General features: G+C 36.1%; 1 protein-coding gene across 1 annotated transcript in view; it reads left to right on the top strand.

The window, feature by feature from the left end:
• The window catches only part of LOC144435485 (transient receptor potential cation channel subfamily M member-like 2), a 45,639-nt gene that overhangs the window by 18,274 nt on the left and 15,314 nt on the right, over window positions 1-12,051 (top strand). Inside the window, exons 11-18 of the mRNA XM_078124079.1 lie at window positions 4,276-4,382; window positions 5,367-5,501; window positions 6,314-6,406; window positions 7,124-7,165; window positions 7,442-7,598; window positions 8,432-8,563; window positions 9,059-9,158; window positions 10,932-11,157. Coding sequence (XP_077980205.1) covers window positions 4,276-4,382; window positions 5,367-5,501; window positions 6,314-6,406; window positions 7,124-7,165; window positions 7,442-7,598; window positions 8,432-8,563; window positions 9,059-9,158; window positions 10,932-11,157 — 992 coding nt within the window. The remainder of the gene's footprint in view (window positions 1-4,275; window positions 4,383-5,366; window positions 5,502-6,313; window positions 6,407-7,123; window positions 7,166-7,441; window positions 7,599-8,431; window positions 8,564-9,058; window positions 9,159-10,931; window positions 11,158-12,051) is intronic.

Here is a 12,051-nt window from a genome sequence, read left to right as displayed (position 1 = left end):
CTGGCGAACCCCATTTGTGACAGAAAAGAGAGATGACCTTGCCTGACCCCACTGTACACAAAAGGTCTGGGTACTGTACCAGACCATAAGTAAACGGATAAAGTGACTAGGTACACCCCTGGTGATTAGTTTTCTGAAAAGTGTCCAATGATTTACACGGTCAAAGGCTTTAGTTGCATCAAGGAAACAAACATATATAGGACTATTATATGACTGATAATAGTTAATAACTTCTTTCATGACATAAATGCACAGGTCTGTAGAATGATTCTGCTTAAATCCGAATTGAAAATCTTCCGTATTAAGCATAGCTTTGCAACGTTCTAAAATTATAAGTTCAAGTATTTTTGAAGACACAGTTGAAAGTGCAATCGGTCTATAATTGTCTTTGCTGGTAATATCTCCTGTTTTATCCTTGACAAGTGGAACAATCATAGTTTTCATTAGATCCTCTGGTAGAAATGCATGGTGAATCATAGCTGAAAAAGACCAAGCTAATAAGAAATGAATACGATTACTTGCATGTTTGAAGTGTTCACTTGAAAGGGTATCTGAACCGGCAGCCTTTCCAGTGGAAAGACTGTTAGTTGCAGTCAAAATTTCAATACTTTTAATTTGAGTAAAGTCATCAGAATTGTCTTGTGTGTTCAGCCAAGACTTAACGTAATCCTCATTTGAATTGTTTGTAACAGAGTTCAGTAATGTGGCGTAGTGGTCACTCCACATCTCCGCAATATTGCCCTGACCAGATCTACCATCAATAGTTGATGAGAGGGGTGGTGTTTTACTGCTTACAAGACGAACTTTTTGCCAGAAGCTGTTGCAGTTATTTTGACTCAAAGAAGTTGCAAGGCCATCAGCTCGTGATATATGCTCGTTTCGTTGACATACACGTAACGTGTGTTTAAACCTGGCACGTGCAGAGCTCATTATATTGTAAAGTGGCCCAAATCTAGGTTTGTTACATGAATTCCAAAGTTTAAAGGCATCCCTTGCTTGATCGTGGGCTTCTTTCACGTATTCATGCCAACCCGGAATAGGATGAAAATTTCTACTACCATTTTTAAAACATTGTAACGATGACTTACATAGAGCTTGGATGATGTCCTGGTAAAAGGTCGAAATACTTTCCTTGTGATGGTTACATATACATCTCCTAGTAGTACACAACAGTGCTTCAACTGGTATTCTTATTTGTTTAAGAAGGTGGTCCGAGACAGTTTTATACAAATGGATGTCATTGTCTTTAACACGGTTCCATTGCACTCGAGGATTAGTATGAGTAAACAAGTTATCCTCACTGCAGGATATGTCCAGTGGTGGGATATCATTCGTAGAAAGTTTAATAGATAGTGGTAGGTGATCGGATGCAACGACATCAAACAGGACCTTAATCGACTCAATACTAGCATGGGCTGACGGGGTCAACACACAGTGATCCAACCATGATGTGGTGTGGTGAGCATCACTTACATATGTAAATCGTTCAATGGTCGAGTTATCAAAGACACCATCTGACAAAGTGTAATTGTTTTCTGAGCAAAATGAATTCAGTTCTCTACCGAACGGTTTAGTCGGATCAGCATTCCAGTCACCCAAGACAAACACACTATTAATTCCGCTGTCCTGTATGATATTATTTATTTTGGATAGATAATTCAGGAATATATGGTAGTTATTGTCACAGTCAGTTGGCATATATACTTTATATTGTAGTTGAAGACCAATAATTCGGTCGTCATCATAGTAACAGACCTTTGGCTTCATGGTTGATGTCAGAGATTTTTTCCACATAATACCCACACCACCGTAGGGTCTACCAACTCTAATGCCGCTACCATCATTCATGGAAGTGGTACCGGTTGCGTAAAATTGATTGTGAATATTTGAGAGCAACGGAAGGTCACCTTTACTCAGCCAATGTTCCTGTAATAGGACAATGTCATGCTCGTTACACAACCACTTTACTGCTTCGGTTGCCGACTTCACACCACGACAATTATAGGTTGCTATACGTAGAGCCATCTAGTTCGATTTAGATTGGTAGTACCTTCTCACCAATGCTCCCTCGGGCCATACAGAGGCATTCATCAATTCTGGCAATTGAGCGTGTGGCACTTCAATAACAAACGAAGCATAACTTTCATACTTAGATTTTAGTCTTTCACATTTTGACTCTATATTTGTTTTAGATCTGATAAAATTCACGACTGTCTGACTTGAAGTGTGAGGTTGTAGCCTGCTTACAAACACACGTGCTGGAGGACGCGAGTCAACAACCTGTAACATACCATCATTTTTATTTGGGTCACTGCCAATCACTGGTTTCAGCCGCCGATTTCTTTGACGCCGACGAGTCACGGTTGTGAAGCTGCCATCGTTGCGAGCAACAGCTCTCGGTTGGATAGTGCTACCAGATGCTGTGACATTCGCATATGACGGGCACTTTTGAGGGAATGATTCTTTATTATGTTGATGAGAGGGCTGCACCTCACCCATGTCATCCAATGGTTCAGCGGTAGGTCCAGATGTTGATTCATTGTCTGGAGAAGTCACATTCTCATTGACAGCTATGCCAACTACACGTAACTGACAACTCTTAGATGATGTGACATTAATACTGTTCACATTGTCATTATCTCCGGAATGCTTGAACATCTCTTTTAGTTCCGTTACCTCGGATCGCAGAGAATTAAGATCGTCATGTATATCTAAATTTATCTTTTTTTGATGTCTCTTCCTTCATTGTGGTAAGCTCATAGCGAAGACATCGGATTTCCTTTAACATTGTGGAAATGTCAACATGAGTTATATCAACAGGTGGTAGTTTTGACAAATCCTGAGCAACAAAACAAGGCATGTCACCTGGGTCAGTTTCGTGTATCATATTCAAGATGTCATTCAAATTGTTCGATTTCTTATGTTGACCTTGACGCTTTTTATAACGACCAAACTTTCCTTCACCTACAAAGTCGAAAAGGGTTTTCTTTGCCTTTTCTATTTCACTGTCCTCGAAGTTTTTGATACAGAGTTCTACGATAATGTCATTAGGTAGCACATGAACCTTATTCGTAATAAAGCACATTAACTCGTTGATTATTACCCCACATTGTGTCTGTGGTTCGGAGTTGGCTCTGCCTATATTATCATTTCTGCTACTTATAGAATTACTCACAAGGCTAGGCGGTGATCGATTTCCAAACCTCCTATTTTCACATGGAGGGCACAGAACAAGATCTCCTTGACAGATTCGGACTCGACTTGACACTTCTTCACAGTCGTTGCAGCCTGGCATTATGCAAGGTTAACACCTGGTAAACGGTCTAGTCCACGTAGACTTCAGCCACGCAAAACTCCACACCAAGGCAGAGAGAAATAAACTCGGTTTCCTCACGCAATAGACAGTCTGAGTAACTCAATTCAGTGCAAGTGTAGTCACCGGGTCTTTATATCGATGCCGTTTACGAAAGACAGCATTAAATATGATTCAAATGCCAAAAAGAAGGAAAAAACCACGCAGCTCTTCAAGGCGATGTTTAGGCAGTTGATATTAGCATATTGCTCGCTGCTACTTTAAATTTGTTGAAGGAACCTCAAACCCAGGTCAAAATGACATCAAAATTAAGCCATTTTAGAATCCAATATGGCCACCAAATACTATGTGAAAATACGAGATTGTTGATTTTCTTGAAAACAAGATGGTGAACCCCCAAAATTTATTTCATTATTTCAAAAGGATCTGGACCAGGCTTTCATATGGCAAAATTTGCAGAGATTTTATGAATATTAATTTTTAGGGAAATTGGAGCGAAGGCATATTCTACCTTAAACTAAGCACAAATGTTGGCCCATCAACTCATTGTGTATTTATATATGTACTAGACTGTAAGATACGTTGTGATGTTCCGGGGTTGGCCGATATGTTAGGGCACCCCAGTCACGGTGTACCTTACAGACTATATATGTACCAGCTTCATCCATTTGTAAATGTGAACCTTACATGGTACACATTTTGAAAATCAAGTCAAAATCAAGTGCAGTGGAATGAAATAATCTCACTATCAGTAAATGGTAAGATTTCGAATGATGATACAATTGGCATTCAAGCATATGTCTACGCTTGGAACTTCAGTAAGTATAAAGGCTTGGCAAATTAGGGATGTAGATGGTACGTTATACGTGAGGGACTTTTAACTCATCATTGCATGTTTGTTCCAACTCATCTACATGTACTATGTGTATCATATATCACCACTCATTTCCCCTTGTGTATAGCGAGGTCTGGTTCTGCCCAGACACAACTCAACCTTGCCCTTGCATGGAATAGATCAGACATAGCAAGACAGGAAATATTTACGGCAGAGAGGAGAAAGGAATGGCAGGTAGGTTCATACAAAAACACAGACTGTTAATGTTACATCATCTACTACATTCTATTTCCTTTCCACCAAAGCAGTTGTTATATTCCTGCATCATTTTGTATGTCTTTTTTATTAAACCCATGCGGTCCCAGCAAAAGTTGAAAGTTTTCATGTTTTCAGAGTTTGGAACTACATGTACTACTAAATATGATTCCAGAGCAAAAAAAGAGAACATTTTTGGTTCAAATACATGACTTAACTTGATTAGTTGCTTAATTTAGTTTCTGTTTTTTTTAATTGTCTGTTTATTAGTGGTCATAAAATTGACAATGACAAAGGTAATTGATAAATTACTGTATGCTACAAATGTTACAGAAAATAATCATCACAGTCACCCAAGAACAATTGATTTCGCTTGCTTTATAGAAGAGATACATGTGTAGCAATAATTCAAACAGAAATGTTGTAATGGTTCATGGAATTGAAAGAATTATATGTTTAGATATTATTCCCCAATATTTTTCGTCAGTTGGCTAAGGAAGATATGGGTGGTTTGTCTCTATGAGTCGCTAGACGAGCTGTGACAAACCCTTAGGTCACAATTATTTTTCACCTGAACAAGGAAAAATATTGGGGAATAATATAATTATGCCTCTTCAACCACAATTTATGAAAAATCGGGAAAAATAATGGTGATTTGTAACGTTTTGACTCATACTATTTGTTTGTTCACAAAAAGCTACAAGTTTAAAAAAAAAACAGGATTAATCTCATGTACATGAAACATTATGTCCATGGAGTTTACTGATTTAATTGCTATTGATTGCAAGCTCACTAATCTGTGTAGGTTACTCTATCATTGTATAACTTAAACTATAAAGTTCTATGTTGACTTAATTATTCATGAAATCACTTAATAATACACCATTTAAAAAACCTTGCATTATGTGATATGTAATCAACTGTGTTGAAACTGTATTTTGTATTTTTATTATTTCTTTTCAGAAAATTGACTTGGAAGATGCCATGTTAACAGCTCTGACTATGAATAGAGTGGCCTTTGTTCAATTACTCATGGACCATGGTATTGTCCTCAGAAAATTCCTGTCAATAAAAAGACTACATCAATTGTATTTCCAGGTATGAGTTTATACTGTCTGTAAGGTACGCCGTGACGGTGCGCCCTCAAACATCGGCCAACTCCTAACCTCTGTGAGAGGAGGCCGGTGAAGGCGAAACGTCACGACGTATCTTACAGTCTAGAGTTTATACTGTCTGAACAGTATTTCGTCATCCTGTCCAAACAGTTATTTGGTTATCCTGATCAAACAGTTGTTTTGTCACCCTGTCCAGTTATTTAATTATACTCACCTAATGATTATTTGGTTATCCTGACCAAACAGTTATTTGGTTATTCTGACCAAACAGTTATTTTGTCACCCTGTCCAGTTATTTAATTATCCTCACCTAATGATTATTTGGTTATCTTGTTCAATTAGCTACTTGGTTATCCTGTCCACAGTTTTATTGTCATCCTGTCCAAAATAGTTATTTGGGTATCTGGTATCTCTTCATACAGTTACTTGGTTATCCTGTCCAAACAGTTATTTTTTCATCCAGTCCAAGATAGTTATTTGGTTATCGCATTATACAAAAAGATATTTGATTATTTTGTCCAAACAGTTACTTGGTTATCCTGACAGTTACTGACATCCAAACAGTCATTGGGTGATTCTGTCCAAACCGTCTCTCAAGTTTGAGGATCTTGTCCAGAGGGATAAATGTTTACCACATACATGTAAAATGCTTTCCACCAGTCCAATCCCAAGGGAATGTTGAGAAACAGTACTAACATTAACAGGAATTTTAACCATTTTTTGACAGTAAATCTACAATCTTGCTCCCTCTTTCCAAAGTTGATGATAATATTTATTTTCATATTCATATTGTAGGCCTTGTATAACAATAGGGATTTAAATGAAGATACAGCATGCACTACTCTTGAATTGTTGAAAACTCATATTCTAGCCCTCAAACAGACAAAGGTAAGCCTGGTGACTAGATTGTAGTGACTTTCAGTATGGCCAAATAAAAAAACTATTGTGTGTTTCCGATAACCCGACTGACCCTAGTTGAAGCTACCTACCCTAAATATTTTTACATCCCAAAACTAGTGAAACTGTACTATTTCTGTGTAATATTCTTGCCAAAGTGTCTTTGGTCTTAAAATCCCACTCTGGAGACACGAATGTAAGGTGAATCTATAGAGTACAGTCTGTATATTGTGTTCGTCTACTTCACATATAATTGTCTTCATTTACTTATTTTACATCTCGTCAAATTATCACATATAAGTATTGTGACCAACAAGTATCTTGGGTTGGAAAACTTCTTGAAAAAAAAATAGTTTAAAAAAATGAAATAAAATTTCAAACTATCTATCATAATTTCTGCAGTCGTGTTATACGAAAAAACAAACATATTTTGTTTGCCTATTAAAGGAAATACTATTTTGTTGATTTTCTTCTACACACTCAGGAGATACATACAGTACTTCTGAATATCAAACTATTTCCTTTGTGTGTTTACTTTTGTTGAAATTGTTGAGATTGGTTTTGCAAGTTATGTGTATTAAAATTGGGAATATTTTCGTGAGTGTATTTGTTCCTTCCTTATGTCAACAACTCAACATACATGGACAAGTATGTATATAAAAGTATGTATTTAATTATTTTGTTCTATGTTTATTACTTGATTTACAGCAAGCTTCCAGTGTATTATCAACCTGTTGTGGCTGTTGTAAAGTAAGCAATACAGTTATTTGATTCCCCAATATTTTTCTTTGTTGCACATACAGTGACAAAGATTTTGCACATTTATTAATCTTTTGTAATGTATTGAGTTACAAACAAGGACTTGGTATATGTTGTTTCACCATTGATTTTTCAATTAGGAAACTACGATAACTTTTTTTTTGTAATTAAAAATCCAAAGTAAATACCCTATCCTCATCCATATGACAACTTTGATCTTAGATTCAATACTAATAGATGACTGATGTTCCCCTTTTTCATCATCAGAAATATGATGTTGGAGAGAAATGGGCATGTTACTTACTGCACTTTATTGGTAAAGTATTGACGAATTTGATGGGTGACGAGTATCCTCTCAGCTATGCAGGACCAGCCTTTGTGGTAGAACCTTATGAATTAACATGGCGGAAACAAACTCAAAGACGTAAGTTAAAATTGTCTAATATTATTTCAAATTTGTGAGTCTATTTTGTCATGGAAAATCATATTACCTTCTGGTAGTCGAACCTTCGGTTTTCTAAGATAGACACAAACTAAAACTATTGTCGCAGTGATAAGCTATTGAATGGACATTGATTTAATTGTAGTCTCAGTAGGGAGGCATCGCAGAGTTTTATTGACAGAGTTCAATGAACTTGCAGTGTAGTTGTTTTGGGACTTCCAATGTTTATACTTTGTTGATCACAGGGTGATTAGAATCACATAACAGAGGAACTGCTATCACCCCCACTTGTGTAATCTAGCACATTGAAGAACGATAGAGTTAGTTTTCGTCTATCTTAGTAAACCAAAGGCTGGATTTAATACAAGTGTCATTTGTGTATACCTCAAGGGAAATAAACCTAATAATGTAAGGTGGACCCGTCTTCACATGTACTTTCATCAACCTTTTAAAGTATACCATCGATACTTTGGAAAAATTTACTTTCAAAATATGATATATTGCTGAAGTCTCCATCAGTTTGATGTCTCAGCATAATGTTTTAGGTACCCTTACATACCACCATTAAGTGTAAATATCTGTGAAGAAATATTTCTTTCAGATTTGCTCTATATTTTATGTATCTTCACTTCAAATCCTTGAAAACAAAATATTCAATTTCAGATAAAAAAAAAAAATGAATAGTGAAATAGATAAATCCAAAGTTTGAAATTTTCTATCTTGATTCATAAGCATGTGTGCCATGATGAGTAATTCTGTATATCTAAAACTGGAAAGCAGACTTACTGAATCTTTCTTGTTTGTTCAATCTACAGAAAAAATGTTGTCTTTTGAGAGGGAAAACTTCACTTTTGATTACCCAGAGCAAGAGTTGTTTTTATGGGCCATATTACTTAACATGAGGACTATGGCAAGACTTTTCTGGCTCAGCACCTCAACACATATGGGTAAGTAGAAACTGACTCTCGTAAATCTGTGGTGTGTTTTGTCATTCTTTGAGTATAACCATGTATTATTAATGAGAAACGAATTCATTTTAAAATGGGAATATATTGATTTTGTTAGTACTAGCTGTCTTTCTGAATGTGCGGAAACGAAGCATTTTGTAATTTCATTTCTATAATATGTATCAATTGACAGTACTGTATATATAAGTGACACTATTTCTTGTATCCTGTACATATATAAAGGTTCCTTGTTTTGGATCAAATATGCCTAAATACATCAAAAAAGTTCAATACAAATACATTTAAAAGATCAATGTCTGGAATCAGCAGAACCACTTCATTAAAAGTTTTCGTACACCTAGTAATAATAGACGAATATTAAAAAATGATAATACATGCAGTTAGAGATGTCCAAAAATTGAGAACAAATACAAAATTCCAGTAGGTGCATTAAAATAAAAAAGTTTAGAAAGAATGTTATTTTTAATATTTCAGGTTCTGCATTGGTAGCAGCTAAGATCCTTAGAGCTTTGTCTAAACTAGCTGCTTCTGAAGAAGAGGTGGAGCTATACCAAGATCTCACAAATCACTCCATGTGAGTCTACTATTATACATGTTAATATTCTTATACAAGCTTTATACTCTTAAATTCATAAGTTTTGTACCACCGCAATCAGCTTACAGCATTACGGTCAGTCAACACATGCAAAATTATGAATGCAAGGAAGGCAGTAAATTGTACCAAGATCTCATGATCATAAATTACTCTTTGAGTTTTTCTCCATGATGTTTTGTTTTCAAACAAGATTGATTCATAGATGATTGACATCAAAGTTGCAAATTAATAGGAAAGCAGTCAGTATCTGCTTTGAATTCCAAATATTAATAATGTTGAGAATTTGATGAAATTTGTTTGAATTCAGTGATCACCATGAAGCACAGAATCACATGCAAAGTTTGATTGTCATATTCCGGGGCTTAATATAGCTACAAATCAGAAACAATTTCTATCCCATACAAAACATTTTTAGTACTAGTTGACCAACACAGTCAAATTTTAGTAGTAATAACCTTTATGGATATGGGTTTTGTGGACTGAGATTGTATGGCAGAAGGGCTCGAATTTAGGAGGGTAATGTGCATTACTACATGTACTGAGGTTTGCAAAACCCATATCTGGGCTGTAAAGGTTTTTATCATATACCCTGTGTAATGGCACAGAAACATCATTTGAATCACATAAATGTATTCATATAAATTAGCACGGAAATATTATTTTATCTGTAAATATGTTAAAAAAGTGAAGAAATTAACAGAGCCAAATCACTGAGTTAATGGATAGCGATGAGCCCACCACTTGCCATATTTGGGTAAAGTGTACGTATACAATATCATATATTGCAAAATGCATGACTTAATATCTGCAAAGTATTTACTTCTGGTTATTTTGTAGGGTATTCAGCATACAATTTGATATTATTCCCCAATAATTTTCTTCATTCAGCCGAAATATGAGTGATTGACCTAAGAGACCTTTGTCACTTATGAGTTGCTAGACAAGTAGAGACAACCCTTAGGCCATGAGTATTTTCTGACTGAATGAAGAAAAATAGTGGAGAATAATATAATTATACATGTACTATCGCCAGTAATATAAAAAGAAGTAATGGCAACTTTGAGCATTTTGACTCATATTTTGAACGCAGCAGACATGTTGTCATGACATAGACACACGTTGTCATGATGTAGAACGCCCACAGTATATATTCCATATTTTTTCGTTGAGCATGGCTCATGCATGGTAAAATACATGATAGTTGTTAGACTATCTTAGCTAGCATACATTGTAATCTTCATTGTAAGACTCTCTCCTTGTATCAAGATACAACTATTTCACTTCGAATCAATAAAGATGTTTAGGAATACCCCATTTTGATTTTTAGCACAACTGAATACTGATAGGGTTGTATCTGTCACAAATGTGTGTGTGATGTGTGATGTGTGTGTATGTATGTGTGTGTGTGTGTGTGTGTGTGTGTGTGTGTGTGTGTGTGTGTGTATGTGTGTGTGTGTGTGTGAGCGATTGCCTTGATATTTGCTTGAGACATTACTTTTGGTGTCATGATGAAAAATGGTTTAATGACAGTGATCCAATCTGTAATTTTCAAGTTACATCCAAAAGAAGTCTATGACTTATAGTTATAGAATTTTACATTAATCGCTTGACTTGCGTAAAGTTCATGGGATGTTCCATTATCATGTAGGGATGTTTTCATGTTTCTGTCACTGCGCATGTGAATGTCAGACATTGGATTTCAGTTGTGCACATTGCCATTAACAGAATTTTTTTGTTGTATTGAACTTTCAGGGATTACCAGCTTTTGGCAAAGGATGTTTTAACAGAGTGTTACAACAAGGACAAGCGAAAATCACAACAATTGGTTATACGACAGTTACCTAACTGGGGCCACACAACGTGTCTATCTATCGCTGACTCAGCCTATCAAATGGAATTCATGGACCATAGTTGTTGTCAGACTAAACTCAATAGAATATGGAAAGGAAACATGCATTTACATACATCTTGGTGGAGAGTAAGTTAGTTTTACTTACATGTACTGTCTTCTGAAGTTTTATTATCCTTAAAATATTTGAAAGAACTTTCAACCAGTAACTTTATATGGCATTTGCAGCCCTTTCTTCTGAGACATTTTATTGGTGTGTTTTTTTTTCTGTGTATTTGTAGCTGTTGTATTATTTTTTTTCATCGTTAGTTGTTAGTTTGTTGTACAATGTGTTGAGACGTAGTGTAGCGTGTTTCTTTGAGAATTAAAATAATAATAATAATAATAATAATAATAATAATAATAATAATAATAATAATAATAATAATAATAATAATAATGAATTGGGGGCTGGGCACATTGTTGGAAATATTAAGTGACTCCACAACCTACAGGTTCAAAGCCGGCCACTCTCACCATTCACCCATCATGACTCCGCAACCTGCAGGTTCAAAGTCAGCCAATCTAACCATTCGCCAATCATGACTCCACAACCTGCAGGTTCAAAGCCAGCCAATCTAACCATTCACCCATCATGACTCCGCAACCTGCAGGTTCAAAGCCAGCCAATCTAACCATTCACCCATCATGACTCCACAACCTGCAGGTTCAAAGTCAGCCAATCTAACCATTCGCCCATCATGACTCCACAACCTGCAAATTCAAAGCCAGCCACTCTAACCATTCACCCATCATGACTCCACAACCTGCAAATTCAAAGCCAGCCAATCTAACCATTCACCCATCATGACTCCACATTGTAACCTGCAAATTCAAAGCCAGCCACTCTAACCATTCACCCATCATGACTCCACAACTTGCAGGTTCAAAGCCAGCCACTCTAACCATTCACCCATCATGACTCCACAACTTGCAGATTCAAAGCCAGCCACTCTAACCATTCGCCCATCATGTCTCCACAAC

This window comes from Glandiceps talaboti, chromosome 5 (assembly GCF_964340395.1).
Source record: "Glandiceps talaboti chromosome 5, keGlaTala1.1, whole genome shotgun sequence".
In the NCBI taxonomy this organism is placed as follows: Eukaryota; Metazoa; Hemichordata; class Enteropneusta; family Spengelidae; genus Glandiceps; species Glandiceps talaboti.
Note: the sequence above shows the minus strand (reverse complement) of the source record. Positions and strands in the feature narration are given on the sequence as shown.